The 16,051-nt window shown below is 45.4% G+C and overlaps 1 protein-coding gene across 1 annotated transcript in view; it reads left to right on the forward strand.

Moving 5' to 3' along the window:
- Positions 1–11,913: 11,913 nt before the first annotated feature.
- LRRC1 (leucine rich repeat containing 1) overlaps positions 11,914–16,051 on the forward strand; it is a 68,019-nt gene continuing 63,881 nt past the window's right edge. The window contains exon 1 of the mRNA XM_027898320.1: positions 11,914–12,106. Coding sequence (XP_027754121.1) covers positions 11,948–12,106 — 159 coding nt within the window. The 5' untranslated portion in view covers positions 11,914–11,947. The remainder of the gene's footprint in view (positions 12,107–16,051) is intronic.

Raw genomic sequence — 16,051 nt, forward strand, 5'->3', positions numbered from 1 at the left:
TAAAGACTTTGCCAGCATTAGGTAATCACAGCGTGCCTGCACCTACACCTGCCCAGAGAGCTTCACTTTGCTGCTTCTCAGAATCATAGAATCGTTTGGGTTGGAAGGGACCTTAAAGATCAGCTTGTTCCAACCCACTGCCATGGAGAGGGACAGCTTCCACTGGACCAGGTTGCTCAGAGTACATACAACCTGGCCTCTACTTTCTCCTGCAGCTCATGAGCCATGACCACCCACCTTTCCTTTGCTGCAGGCTCCCCTGCCTGCACCACGGAGGGTGTTTCTCAGCCCAAGCTTCCCCTGCATCTAAACTCTCATTCAGCCTCCTCATTCTTGCAGCTCTAGTGGCATCATCCTCGCTGCCAAACATTCCTGTCTTCTGATTGTGATTTGACATCGCTTGTCAGACACACTCCAACAACTTATAAAAATCTGAGCTGGCAGAAAACTGGCAACTGGCTGTATGTATCATGTGGATTTCATGTTTGTTCATAAAACACGGAAACATGTTTATAAAAATCTGTGCTTTTTTTCCCATCTTAAGTTCCAAGAAAAAAAAAATTCTACTTCTCTTAGCTTTGTTCCCTTTATTTCTATAATTTAAGCTGTTTTTAAACCCCGTTGTCTTTCCATCCAGCAGTCAGCTTATGCTCTCTAAATACTTCCTGGACATCATGAAAGCAGATTTTATGGGGGGACAAACTCAGTAGAAAAATTAAGACTAGACTTCTTTCCTTCATAAAGGGAACTCACTTTCTGGGATAAATGGACCCACCCTAAATATGTACCCTTCATGCACCAGCATGGTAATTTCATTCCTACCAGGCTGGTGCATGAGGCGCATCTCCAGCAGGAATTAGCCTCTGTAACTGCCAAAGTTTCCTAAGGTGGCCAGGTATCTATATTTATCAACTCCCTCAGTGGTTCAGCACTGAGCAAGTGCTTCAGAAAAAGAGATGAGCATGTTATGATTCCATACACAGCTCTGCAGGACTGGCAGATTCTCCTGAAAAGTTTCTCAACATCTGTGCATCCTTTCTTGCCCACTGAGGAAGGGGAGGCATGCCCAGAGCTGCTCAGGTGGACAGCAACCTGGAGTGCTCCTTATAGGACCCTGAGTCCTGGGATTTGCTCCCAGTTCAGAAACTGTGGTGGTTTCTGGACTCTGAAACAAGCCTAACATTCAGGTGAAAGATTCAGAAGATGGAAGGCAGAGAGAAAACCACCATGGCAGATCTGGATGACACAACGCATGTCACAATGCTATTACCTTAACCCCAAGCACATGCTGATGTTTCATGTAGAGGAGCAGAGTGTGGTAGAAACAGACTGCTCTGCGGGCAGTGAGGAGCTAAGAGCAGCTTCTGAAGAGGACATGTGTTACAGGACTTCTCCCATCAGGGAGATGCTGGCAGCTGAAGAGCTGGCCATGGTTGATTGGAAATGAGCTGTCTCTGCTCCTGGTGCAAGGCTAACTGAGTTGGGGGAGCGAATCAAATTACATGGCACTGCCCTAGGAACTGTGTTACTACTCTGCATTTGCTGGCCTTGGGCTGAATGATTGCTTCTAAACGTGGCTTCTAAACTGCTGAGGAATTGGTGACAGCCTGTGGACTGCCCAGCCTTCACTTTCTTGGAAAAGACTTATTACTCCTTTTCTGTCATTCTGAAGGACATTGTGGGCCATGCGAACAGTGTTGGCAAATACAGATGAAGAAGAAAAGGGATTGCAGTCCAACATCTATATCTGAGGTTGGACATGGCCACTTTTCCCTCTGGCACTCATGGTCATCCCTGGAGAGATGAAGCCTGCTGTGATTTCTAGGGGAACTCTTTCTCCTTGTGGCTTTTGAAGAGCTCTTTGGAAGATGCGGGATGCTGCTTTTAGTCATTGTAAACCTGAAGATTTGACTTGGAGTGACAAGAAGAGATGAAAGGTTTTGCAAGCGGCAAACCCTAGATTTACAGCAAACACAGAGGATTTTGCTTTCTCTGTACAAAGCCCAGATGCAGCTCACATTAAAATCAATAATTGATTTATGTCCATTTACAGATACATCTACATTCATGTAGGCTGGGAAAGCTTATCCCTGGGTGCATGTCTTCCTTTTAAGCAGCTTGTACTCAGGCTGCCTGCAAATATATCTGTTCATCAAGTGGGCAACACTTAGTCTCTTCTAGGAATGAACTGGGGACTTTTTTTTCTGCTGGAAGTTAAGAATAGGACTGACAAGACAGATGGAAGCTGCTGAACTGTTACACAGCTTGGTAGAGAAGCGCAGAGCCCTTTAAAGCTGAGGCTGCAGCCAGGATTTACCTCTTGAGAAATGGCAGCAATCCCCAAAGTAAGTAGTTTGCACGGGCTACAAATCTGCCTCAAAATAATCAGCATGGATGAAGGCTGAACTCAAAATAAAATCTTTTTTTTTTTTTTTTTTTTTTTTTTTTAGCTGAGATGCTATAATATGGGACAAGGCTGAGCAAACATATTGTGACTCTCCCATTTGGTGCCCTGTGTCCCAGATTGCTGACTGTGCAGCCACACCAAGCTGTGGGTCACACGCCTTTATTCCTTATGTAGATAAACATTCCTGTTATGTTAACGGCAGATCTGGAGAAATTTCAGTTTTGCTTCAGCTGGTTAATGAACCAGCGTCTTTGGCAGGGTGCTTGCAGGGCACACATTGCAGAGGCTCTTCTGCTCCAGCACCTGGGCAGCCCAGGCAGCATGATGCAGAACTGACCCAGTCCACAGAGGATTTGGGGGATTTTTAGCTGCTAAATACTAGGCTTGTTAGGTGCACATGCTGCTGGGCCTTTGTAAACTGATTTTTTATTTTTTTTCAAAGGAATGTTGGACAAGTTTCATGGCTGTGGCAGCAAAAGGCCCACTGGTAACAGGAGGCTGAGCTCGCTGCTTTCTGCTAAAAAAGTTTTTTCTTCCAAAGCAAATGATCACAGCAGCAAAATTACTGTGCATCTTTTCAAGATGCATAGTAAGATGTTGTCTGGTGTATTCTTAGAACCAGATGATCTTTTTAGCTGCAACTTTCTTAAAAATACCTGAGTCTGAGCCAGACATGTAAGGTAGAAAACATTATGTTGACAGTTGGAGTTTGGGGGGATTGCAAGCAAGTAGAAACTAGATCTTACAAAAGGAAGTGCCGGGCCAGCTAAGGATGGAGATTATCAGCTCTTCCTATCGCTCCTGATGACAGAAGGACAAAAGGTGCCCTTCTGCTTCCTAGGGAGGTTTCCAAACATAAAGAAAGGGTCTTTGTTTTTGGTAGAGGGGGATTTTGGCTGAGGAAGGTTAGCAGGGAAGCAAAGATAGGAAACCTGCAGCAGCTTGGCATTGAATGTGAGGTTGAAGCTGCCTGTTTGGTGCTAACAATGTATCTCCAGGAGCTAGAAAGGGCAAAATGCCTTTGGTTTTGGCTTTCCTTATAGCTGTTGTGTCCTCTCAGCTTCCCATTTTCAGCCTGCAGCCCTGAGATTAATTAAAAATACAGTGTAGAGCTTCCCACCTTCCAGAAAATAAGTGTTATGATCTCATGGTGGTCCTGCAAGAGAGGGATAGTGATGAAGTGGGAGACAAAAAAATCAAGGGAATACTGCATTGTACAGCCATATTTGCATTAGGCTCAACATCTGTATCCTGGGATCAGATTTCTGCTGAGATTTCTGCTGAGATTTTGCTTGAGGGCAGTTCGTCCTTCCTGCTGGGAAGAGACAGACGGTGAACCACAAGATGAGCGTGCCTGCGTTGGGAAAGTTGGAGGAAAAGTGATATATAGGAAAGGGGGCCCTGGGTGGGCTCTATTTCTCTGCGGTAACCTGTGTCCCAGCAGCATTTCCACCTGGGGACAACGCTGTCTGTACTGCTCCTAAACCTGAAAGCACTGATGTATCTGTGCTTGTATATCAGCTGAAACCAAGCGAGCCCATAACAAGGAGGAGGATTTCAGGCAGACAAGAAGTCGAACCTCTGCCACAAGCTGAGAGAGCCCGGCGCCATGCACAACAAAGCAGAATGGATGGGTAGGCTGCAAAATTACAAGCTGCTTCTTGCCAACTATGTGGCTGGAATGAGCATGCCAAAGCAGACTAGGTTTCCCTCTCACCCTCGTCTGGCCTCCTGTCAGCCTGTGCCTCTGCGGGGTGTCTGGACAAAGTGCTAAAAAACTGGAAATAGAAATACAGATTTAAAAACTTGAATGAAATGTCCAGGCTCAAGGTCTGCGTTTGCGTGATGACTGAAAAAATAATGGGCATTTCACAGTTAAAGCTGAGCACTATCCACGATGGATGATGGTACTTCTATGCCAGGATTTCCACCAATGGGCAAGACCAGATGTATATTGCACCAGATGTATATTGGTGTCAGCTAGAATAAGCCTATTTTTTGAAGCACCAGGTCCTTTTCTGGCCCATAGATTTTCAAGTGTTTCCAGTCATCTCAGATCTTTACATAATCAAATTAATTTCAATACTTTCTTCAAACACAAAACAGTCTTAACTGAGCACACTGGTACCTGGCAAAACCTCTTCTCTCATAAAATGACCAAGGGTAGGATAGGATAGAATAGTTCAGTTGGAAGGGACCTACAGTGATCATCTAGTCCCACTGCTGAGCTGGTAGAAGTTCCTTGCAGTTGTGAATTCGCCAAAGGGTTGCACTTCAGCCCGCTTTGCTTTTCATTTACTCCTTCTGTTGGCCTGCAAAGCTTCTGAGGTGCTCACATGAACTTCCCAGTTCACCGCAGTATGTCTGTTTGCCAAGTGTTTACTTGACCTAAATTCTTTTGAAAACCATCATTTGTGACAACTTAGCACAGGCTTTACAGAACTGGGTAGCTGGTTAATAAATGCTGTGACCTGGCCACACAAGCTGTGACATTTTGTTACTAACAATATAGTCATGCTTTTTCAATTTTATTTATTTCTTAATGTTACCTCTTTCTTAAACTAAATTTTTTGCCATTTAGAAGATCGAGCTGTTGCATATATGTCTTAAATTGCTAGTTTCCTTTTTGGTCCTCAGCATTACATCTCTTCACAAAGGTATTTAATTCTGAAGACAACGGTGATTCTCAGTGAGTGGTTACATCAGACGTGGTAATTCACTGGATGCCAATTCATTTAATGCCAATTCTTACTGTAACTTGATTAAAAGCAACAAAAATATTTTACCTGGTGCAGCTGCTTACTACAATTTTTCTGTCTGGCATTCCAAATAAATTCCAGTTTTATTTCATTTGTCCTTGGTCTGATTCCTTAAATAAGCAACTTTCACAGTCTTTCAGTTCCTCTTGCTCCGAGGAGAAATGTCAGAAATTTTCTCATTCTTCTTCTTGAAGATCAGTAACACCTTTCTAGTGTGGTATTTTATAATTTGAATAAAAACATCTTCTGCAGTAAAAGCCATTGGAATACAACTATCTAATTAAAAGGCATTTATATGAGCCAATATAGGAAATTAGTGAACAGTAGACTCAGCATTAAATTTGCATTTATGAATACTAAATGTGAAATTGTGTGTGTGTGTAATTGTTGATAATACCTCATTTGACTATTCTAACAGCTATAAATTCCCTTCCAGCTAAGATGAGAGGAAGAAGAAAATTTGGAACCACATGCAAAAAAAAAAAAAAAGTTTTGAAAAAATTATGAGTCAGTCAAAATATTTTTCATTGCTGTAAAATTTACATTAACCCTGGTGCTAGCTACTTTTACCTCCCATCAGTAAAATATTCTCCAGGTCCATCAGTCAGTCCATGAAATGACAGGCTGTAAGGGTTCTCCTAATATGAGTTCTTGACACACAGTGATGCTCCTTAATGCTGCCCTCGTGCTGGTGCATCCAGCCCATCTTCTCCAACAAGGATGGTCCTCCTGACCCTTGCAGTGGTGAGAGCCCACTGGAAAGCTGGGGGTCTCATTGTTTTCACAAAATGAAGGTGCAGCTTAATGTCTACCAAAATCCCCTGGTGGGCCTCCCACGCAGGATGACCTGTCTCATGTTCGTATCTCCCTTTTTACTTCATGCCAAATCCAGCAGCGTGGTTGTCTTCATTGGCCATGGGAAACGGAACACCAAACTACGTGCAGTCAAGGCGTATTTAGTTACATCATGATGCTGATTTGAAAAGATAAACACAGACCTAAATTCATGTCTCTACTTGTTCTCTTCAGGGTGGTTGGAGGAGCAAAATTTGCTGTGAGAAGTTATATCTGGTTGTATTGAACCAGCTGGGGCCCAGAATCTATCCATCAGCTGTGACAACCAGCCCAGCAATAGAGAGAGAAAAAAAGAAAGAAAAGTAAAAACCCATCCTAGCCACCATAATATCTCTTTTCCTTACTAGCCAGAACCCATCTCTTTGCTCTTCCAGCCAAAGATGAGGGGTGTCAGCCCTTGAAAATTGGTGTGAAATAAGAAACTGTCAGACACAATGCAACCACATATGACCAGCCACTCCTTACAAACTAAACTGAAGCAAGTAGGATTAAATCAATGTAATACCTCATGTGATTACAGCTCATTGTGTTCAAATAAAAGCTGACGTTAACATGAGTGATTTGTTTGGTGGTGGGAGTGGAGAGAATAGGAGATGCTACAGCTTCAGCTCACAGTGATTGCTATTTATAATGCTGTAAAACCACAGTGAATATGTTAAACGCACTGCCACGAGTGTGTGCCGCTTCAGCTTGGTATTAAGGCTATAATAATTCATGCCACTCTTAGATGTGTCTTTGTACTAGTAATACATTATATGGTTCTATATCAGTTGTTCCAGGCATACAAAAGCTTTGTAGATGTGGTACCTGTGCTGATTAAACCATAATTTGTAACTGTATTTGTAGCTCTGTAATGAATATGGGAACACTTTATAGTCACATCTACCTGCTGCTTTTACAGCTCCCTTCTAAACAATTTAAATAAAAACTGAAGAGTAAATGAGACCAGAATCCCTAGCCTGCAAAACTGAGCTAAGTGAAGTAACTAATTGCTAGTTCCCTCTAGCACCCTACTGGGCTGGCTCTCAGCAGCTCTGTGGGCTGTAGTACAGTTACTGCAGGTTCAGTAGTATTCCTGTTTAATTTGTTCAGAGTGCTGGGTAACTAATCTTCCAGCAGCAATCCAGTGTTAGTTAAATTATTATCTCCAAAACTAGTCCCATTACCTATAGTACTTGGGTCTTTCTGTCTTCTTGTTTTGCCCTGGCTTCTCTGTGCTTTGTAACTGCATCTCTTTCTAACAACGCTTAGGAAATCTGACTGAGGGAAGGAAGAAGTCCTTAATGCAAAGGAAACATCAGGAACTTGGCCTGCTTTATTTTTTTGTTTGTTTCAATTATTGTTTATTGTATTTTTTCCTAGCAATAATTTAACTATAAGCCTTATTTTGAACTATAAGCCTTATGAGCTACTTAAACTATGCTGATGCAAAATCTATTTCCATCCATTCTCTTTGTTTCCTCTCTACCCCACAATGTACTTTACTATTAAATTCTAATTATTCTGAATATTACTGCTTTCCTTGTAGCAGCACTCACCTCCTCTGCACTAACACAAACCTATGGGTATCCTTGCTTTGGGTCATTTTGTAAGATGCTCAATTTGAAACTTGTTGTTTGCTTGAATTGCTTTTTGACAAGCCAGAAAGCAATTCTGTCTGAGCTGTGCCGAGGAGGGTGACCTTGCTCTTGCTTCTTTCAAGCCATAACTTTCAGGAACACTCCTGAGATCAGTCCAGCCTTATCTGTATTTCACATTTCATTGTCTGAATTCCTTAAAAGTCACATAGACCTAATTTTTTGTTCAGGAGCACACAGGATGATGGTATCTAGCAAGAGGAATTGAGATTTTTCAACACTGAAGTTCTTGGCTGTGTTCCCAGACCAGGATGGTAGTGACGAAAGGATGGCTCTTTTTTTGATAGACTATAAGACATTTATTTTTTGGTCATGATCTGTCTCCCAAGTTTCAACTCTGAAGTGACTGTATGTATAACTGGTACCCCTGCTGTCATTCCCTACAGAGAGCCCTGCAAGCACTGACCTGTTAAGCAGAGTGATCTCTTGCACACAACACAGCTCCACTGGCAATCCTGTGCAGGACAGCTTGCTCATCTCCTGCTGTGTATGTCCTGCAAATAACCGGGCTACAACCTTTGTTTATAAGCACCTGAATGCCGTTTAATGGAGGGGGGGCAACAGTGACTGTCACAAAAGCTAATGGGGATTGCCTAGTCAGAGTGCAAATGGCAGGAAGATATGTGAACTATGGTATCACAGCAAGAGCAGACTTCATCTGTTCCCCTCTGAAACAAAGAAGTCTGACCTTGCCTGCCCAAGGCTGAAGAAAACAGTCTGCTGGGAAAGAAGCACAAATCTGCTCCCCCCACTTATTCACTACTCTTGCAAAAGAGATAGTGGCTTTACCTCTCTTATCAAGAGGCAGCTGGAGCCAGGTAATCCCCCGCAGAACTGGGAGAGCAGCAGTCCTTAATTCCTTCTGCACGTGAGCCACACCTTGGCTTGCCATGGAAATGTGTAATGCAGCAGAACTGCTGCTGTCAGAGAGGGTAATACTTCTACCCCTGGGGGACACAGTTGCCCAAATGAGAAGGCTGTGTGTTAGTATGAATCCTGGCAACTTGCTGTCCTCCTCTGCTTGCTCACAACTTCTCATGCATGCCTGGTCGCGGCTTCTAGTTACTCCATTGAATCACAGTTCTCTTTTCCCAGCCCTTTTCAAGGACCTCTACCACCAAAACTTGCCCCAATATGAGGGCACTCTTCTTGCCACATAGGATATAGAATTGGTCCCTTCTTTGCTTAGGAAAGGGATCTTCAACTGTGCAGTGGGCCAGGGCCACTAGCACTGATTTGATGTCTGAAGCTCCCAAGGATTTTATTAAAGATCCTAATGATAGTAGCTGTCCACCTCAGAGAAGGGGAAGAGGATCTTTATTCTTATATTGAGTGCCAGCTGGTGAAGGCAGATGTCATAAATAAGTATTAAGCTCTCTTTCAATCATTCTGTCCCCTGGACTTGTGGACACTCACAAGAAACATGCAAATAGTTTGACTCATTCTTCATTGAAGTACACAGACTTATCCAATAGTCAATCACCGTCCTGTTACTGTCTAGACTTGTCAAAGTGAGGCCTAGTCATGAGAAACAAGACAGCATCTGTAGAAGTGACACTTCATGTCAAACTTTGTGTCTGTGTCATGCAAGAAAGGCTCAAGCTGTTTACAAGCCTCCAAGATAGATCAGTGTGCTGGGATCTGAAGCCCTCTCTGTCTCAAGGGCATGCTGGGCATTTCTCTCAGACAGCACAGAAGACAGTGGGACAGAGAGCATCGTCAGCTGGCATGAGATCCCTCCCACCGAGGCTACTGTTAGAGCTCTTGACTGGTGTCGGACTCAGCTATGGGACAATGTGAATGCTTCCAGCTGAGCAGAAGAGGTACAGGAGGTCCTGAGGCCCCACTTACACGTCTGTTTTTTGGAGCTGGACGTGAGGAGTCAATATGTCCATCCTTCTGTTTACCAGTTAAGCAAATCACATTGTTCTCCAGCTTCAAATGCTTTGATGTCAACCCATCCCCATGATGTAATCCTATATAGGGCTGCATGTCCTATTTATACTGCAGTCAGTTGCAGCCCTCCGTTGTTCATGTGCCCCACTGCATGGCTCCCCATAGTCTCACTTCTTCAGAGGGTTCCCTGGGAATAAAGGCACGAAGATCACTGAATTTAGTCAAAGCAATCGATCTTGGTAGCAAATCTTGGTTGGTCTCAGAGGCTTGTGAACAGTTTGAGCCTCAAATTTGCATCAATATTTGCTCAGTTTGTCTCTGCTGAGGTTCCATTATCCCTGTATCTGATTCAACACCTTCATTCTCAGATCTTGGGTTGGAGCTGCCATGGGAAGCTTGATTTTCTGAACCTGGCCCCTCTGCCTGCTGTCAGGGAGGACCAGCCTCACCAACAGCTGGAGGAAGTGCATCTGCGGTGTCTGGCTGGCCACTGGCTGGGATCCACTAAGTGTGATGGACATGGTCCTCCTCATCTCCACCTCTAAGATCTCCTGGGCGGCTTCCCGGATCCTTGACTTTGCCAAGCTCTGTGCCAATGCACAGTATGTTAGTTTGATTTTCTCCTGCCTTGTAGTTATCTAATCTCCTGCTATGGGGCTGGGAAGGCCTGAGGGTGCTTGTGCATGCCCACCCTGTTACTGAGCACACACCAACACATTTGTGAATGCTTTTTTTTGCAATTACTGGACATGTTGAGGGAAGGAAGAAACTATTGGTTCTGATGGATTTTTTTTTAAGGTATTTAGAAGAAAACAGTAATATTTTAAAAGTTTCCTGTTTTGTAAGTCCTCTTTAAAACCAAAAAAAGGTAGGTCACTCCAATTCCCACAGAAATTAAACAAGTGTAGCTCACAAGATTTATCTGCTGATTTAAGAAGAACCCAACAATAAATACATTGCAACTTTGTAAGATTGTCAGTACCGTGCAGGGATTGAAGAACAGAGACGATTACAATAAACCTCCTCTCTTTCCTATTCCTATATCTGCATCCCATTATAGTTATGCAAGAAATTAGTAGTATTTCAAGAGCAGCTCTGATGTTAACTGCCTGTTTTCAAAAGTATTTTGTGTCACTGTGTAGATTACAAAATTGCTATTATGCAACCAGAAAGACAAGATGCTTTGAGACTGTGTTTTGCCGTCGGAGCTCTGGAGCACATCACCCCACTCACAGGAGTTTGGAGTGGGACTGCCGGAGCCCAGAGGCAACAGACACGGGCAGAGGGCTGCTGGAAGGCTCTTTGTCTTTGGTAACCCTTCTGACCTTACAATCAGGCCTTTTGAAAGTGGATTTAAAAAAAACCAAACTTATTTCAGAAAGCCTTGAGGATAGTAAATTGAGAAGAAAAACATTATCCATGACCAAGGTACCTAGAGAGAGTTCCATACATTTTATTGTGTTACTTTCCAGACAGTGTTATGTTCCAACAACTGCGAAGGAACTGTGAGCGCACTCTGCGCACGCTCCCGCTCGGTGTTCCCGGACGCCTCAGGTAAGTATCGGCATGTCCCAAAGTCGGTAAAATGAGTGTCCCAAACCGCTCCCCGGCGCTCCCGGCCATTCCGGACCGTGTGACACGACCCCGCGGCGATGGCAGACACGGACCGTGTGACACGACCGGTGCCACAGCAGACCCCGCGGCGATGGCAGAGCCCGCCCGAGGCGGCCGCCAGCCCGGTCGCTGCCGGGGGAGCCCCGGGACCCCCGAGCCCCCCGGGCGCAGCGGCACCGTGCGGAGCTCCCGCTGCCGGACAGTGCTGTACGCTTCCAGCCGAGGGAGCTCCGTGCCGGAGCGTCTTTTTCCTCGGCAGAAAGTTGTGCGGGCGCTCGCCCCCGGCTGCCCGGGACGAGGCGGCGCCGGGGCGGGAGCGGGGCGGTGTGCGAGCGGCGGGCCGGGTCCGGGCCCGGGGCGGGGCAGGGCGGCAGGGCCCGGCCCCGCTGATGTCAGCCGGGACGGGGGAGGAGGGGAGGGGGAGCGGCCGCCCGTGTTCCGGGTCAGGCGCGGGAATGCGCGGCGTCCGCCGGCAGCGCTGCGCTCGGCGCCCCGCGATGTCCCTGCGGGGAGGGCAGCGGCCCGGCGAGAGGCACTAGGGGGGCGCCCCCGGTCCCGCCCCGCTCCGGCTCCCGCCCATTGTTCTCCCGGGGCCGCCGCGCTCGCCTGGAGCCGCTTCCCGCCGCCGGCGGCGGCGCGCTGGATGCGGGTTGCGGCCGCGGGCTCGGCGGGACCCGCGCTGCGCGGCGGCGGAGCGGGCGGCACCTCCCGCGGCCGGTGGCGAGGAGGGGGCGGCGGAGAGCGGCGGCGCCCGCCCCGCGATCCCCGGCGGCGGGGCGATGTTCCACTGCATCCCCCTGTGGCGGTGCAACCGCCATGTGGAGTCCATCGACAAGCGGCACTGCTCGCTGGCCGCAGTGCCCGAAGAGATCTACCGCTACAGCCGCAGCCTGGAGGAGCTCCTGCTGGACGCCAACCAGCTCCGCGAGCTGCCCAAGGTGAGCGCGAACGGGAGCGGAGGGGCGGCCCCGGTCCCGCCGGCGCCCCGGGCGGGGTCCAGGTGAGCCGGCCCGGCAGGTGCCCGCCGGGCTCCCGGGGCAGCGCCTGCCAGAGGCGGCGGCACCGCGCCCGCACCGGGGCTGCGGTGCGGGGCTCCCGGGGCCGCCGGTCTGTGGTGGCAACCCTAGGAGGTAAAAAAAGAGCTAGAGTTTCGCACTAGCATTTTGCGTTTCCCTGCTTCCGTGGTAAATGAGCTTTCATGAGCAAAACCTGAAGACCCGCGTCTTGCAGTAGGAAAGGTCCAGTTTGAGGGCAGGGGGTTAATACCGGAGTCACAGGACATGAGTATATGTTGTGATTAACATTCACGTCATCGGAATTACGAGACCTTGGAGGGTATTCAACCCTCCCCTTTTTCCCCGTGCGATAGATAGTATCTGCTCTGTACATGGGAAAACCAAAACCCTCCAACAAGTAAGAACGTTCCCGTTTCTGCCTTCTTCTGCCGGAAACGTCGTCATGCAAAATACGGGAGACATATAAACCTTTTCTGTGTCTCGGTGTAAGTCCCGCACAGTTGTCAGTGTTTTGCTTCTCATTTGAAAGATGTAGCCTGATTTTTGTGCGTGCTGTTTTATTGGTAGTATTGTCAAAGGTGAATTCGCTTTAAATTCAACACGGTTTTGAGACATCGAAGTGATACCTGCCGTTGTGCCTCTCCAGGTGGCAATTGCTGGTTTTGCTAGAGTGATTCCAGTGAGGCATTGTTCCACTCCACAGATGCAGTGGAGTGGGAGGCATGCCCTACTTCTGACTTGATGAACCATGGGCTTTTTTCCATGTTTCTTCTTTAAACTTTGGACACCTCAGAACTGTTTGTGAGCTGTGGTTGGTAGAGTCTGACACTAAAGGGGATGTGTTACCTGGCAGCTGTGTGTTAAAAATGTGTGTACTCGTAATAACTTGGAATACAAGAAGCTGAACTCACTAGTCAGAAAAATTTTCAAAAGCACCTTTGTTTCCTCCTGAATCAAAGTTCCTCTGTTCATACCCAGACTTAAACATTCTTACTTTTCCCTTTTTGAAATTCAGTGCACTCACTAAACTCTTTTTTGCTCTGTGTAGTAAGGGTAATCAGGGTGGCTAGGTTTTCCTGTAGACAGTAGTAAAGATGTTCAGTTGTTCTGACATATTAAATTTGACTTCTTCTTTTGAAAAACCTAGGTGCTAGTTTTCATCGAGTTGTGACTGAGCTCTTTATCCTTCTGAAGTAGAGCAAAACTGGTTTACATAGCCTGTGTGTGGGTGCTATTTTTACTTCCAGCAGTTTTTGCTGGCTTTGTGCACAGACCAGACTCAGGAGTCTCTTTGTACTAGACTTTTCTTCTTAGTGTTGGCTCTCAGGCTTGTACATGTCTTATTGCAGGGGTATTGAATGCGCTTGTGATGAAATCCAGTTGAAACCTATGGCTCTCTGGTTGTTGTGTGCAAGTGTAAATGATGATGTCTGTTCATGGTGGTGTATTAATTTCTTTAACAGAGTGCAATGATTTGTTGTGGCTCCTTTTTTCCTTGAACTGTAATACATGAAATAGCCCTTTTCTTTGTCCTATGGTGGTTAAAAAGACCACTTCTTCCCATTACTAATGTGTGACTGCGTATTAAGACCCATAACTGTAAGGAATAGCTGAGGGGGTTAAAAAAACCAAAACCAACCCAGGCTCCTTGGCATTGAAGTGGAATCAAGCAAAAATTGAAGTTAGAAGTTTTGTTTATCTTTTTTTTTTTTTTTTTTTAATGTCCATAGGTCGTGTTACAGAAGTGCCTAAATATACTCTAGGAATATGTTTGTGGGTTTCTAGCTGGACTAGGAAGAACCTGATGAAATACAACCACAGAAACATACTTATAGTGTCTGCCCTAAGCACTTTGTGCCTTGTCAGCAATGCAGGGAGGCATTTTTATTATGCACGAACCTATGAACTTTCCTTGTCAGTTCCTTATTAATGATTTCTGATAAATGAAATATAGCAGTATCATCTCAGTGTTGATGCTGCAGAATGTTCAGATACAAAAGTATGGCTACAATCCTGGATGTGAAACTAGTCTGTTGAAAGTGGAAACTGATGAGAAAAGCCCCGTTCAACTTCCCTACCAGCCAGTAGTTCTAAAAGTTCTGTTATAGAAATCTGGTTCAGGAGAATAGTAGAAGATCTCTCAGTGGAAGGTAGCTACAAGGGTACACTGTTCATTTCGCTTGTATTAAAAGGATAGTGTCAATACAAAGTACAGATACAGAATTGGAAATAAGTGCAAAAAGCTGGAATAGACCATACCTGTGGTAAGCAAAACACGAGGAAAATCAGTAGGGTGTGTAATTAACAAACTGTTAGATCAGCGTAGATCTTAGTGGTCGTTATGCTTTTAATTTAGTGTAATTCATTATACTAGTCTGACCGTACTCCCATTAAGTTTCTTCTCTATGTGCATAAAGGCAGTAACACAAAATCAAGAAGTGTTTGGGCTCAGTTGAGGCCTAAGCAAATCAGGAGACTTGTGTAACTCACTGGCTGGTTAGTTAGGTGTTTTCCTGTGCTTGAGGAAGTCCTGAAGTTCATGTGCCGATTCCTGGTGAGTCATCTTGGGCTGTGCTGATGCCATAATATAATCCCTTAAAACCGATAAGGCGTTCATGTCACTGAGATGGTTGTGATCCTCCTTAGGAAATCACTGCTGTAAAGCCTCACCTTGGAATAGTGAACAGCCTTGTAGACTCTGTGACTTGCAGCAGAAGTTGCCATAGTTGGATGGAGGAGGAAACCCCCAACTCTGCTGCTCAGATCTTCATTTTGCACACAGGTAGTTCAGACATTATTTTGCCAGTGTGGGCAGCTGAGGTCTGAAAGGTCTATTACTGCAGGCAGGAGGTCTTGTAATGCTTCTCTGAAATCAAGCAGAATTGCTGAGTTCTTTTACCAGCTTTGCCGTGGCTACAAGTTAGAGACAGTGGTGATAGCCTTATCTCTAGACATTCGCTTTCCTTCCACTTGCACTTTTTCATCCCTTCAAATATAAAGCTTTCTGAGGGAAAGTTGATGAGGCATCTTGTGTTGGATGCACATGCTTCCCCTCTTTTCCCCTGTTCCTGCCTGCTCCTTTTTCTATCAAGTAGCAATAAAAGGTGTTCTTTGGTTGGTTTGATCCAATACACCAGTAAAAGAATACACTCTAATACAGCCTAAAATCTCCATGTTGAGGTACAGTAGTCGTCTTTGCTAGCATACTTTAAACCTCTCTTATTCAGAGGCCTTAAACAGAGGCTAATAGATGGCATATGTTAGGGTGTTACTGAAAAAAACCCAACAGAACAAACACACGTAAAAATCCCCTCAAAAGACAGATGACAACTTAGAGAATTGCTGTAGCATCTTTATGAGAAATGAGAAGCAGAAAGACCCAGCACTGTTGTTGCATTGCATGTTATGAGAATCGTTGGAAGGATCCTGAAGAGAAACATTAAATACACTTGAATTATTTTGAAGGAATTACTTCATTGGTTTTATTTTTGTTCTGTTGGCTGACCAAAATGTATGGTAGAATTATTCACCTTTTTCTAAGGGGAGAGGGGTAGGAAGGGTCCATCTGGAAAACACCTGAAGTGTTTGAGAAGCAGAGGGAGATCGATGTCTTTGCCCCTATTGTTTCCACTCCTTCCCATGTTTGCTTTGTTGTACATTAATGCATATGTGGACTAGGAAAAGAATTCAGTTTCTGTGACCCCCCCCTTTTTCCTACAAATACCTCTTTTCTCTAAGCTGTACCTGTCAGCCTTTCAAGAATACAAGGTAATTTGTATTTGTACAGTAACTTACAAATGTTTTGTATAATTTTGCTACTGCACAGGCATTCTTTTGGTTTCCCATGTCAATAAACTGATTCTTTTG

Source organism: Empidonax traillii, unplaced genomic scaffold (genome assembly GCF_003031625.1).
Source record: "Empidonax traillii isolate 1590-97213 ecotype Southwest subspecies unplaced genomic scaffold, ASM303162v1 scaffold591:size1139884, whole genome shotgun sequence".
In the NCBI taxonomy this organism is placed as follows: Eukaryota; Metazoa; Chordata; class Aves; order Passeriformes; family Tyrannidae; genus Empidonax; species Empidonax traillii.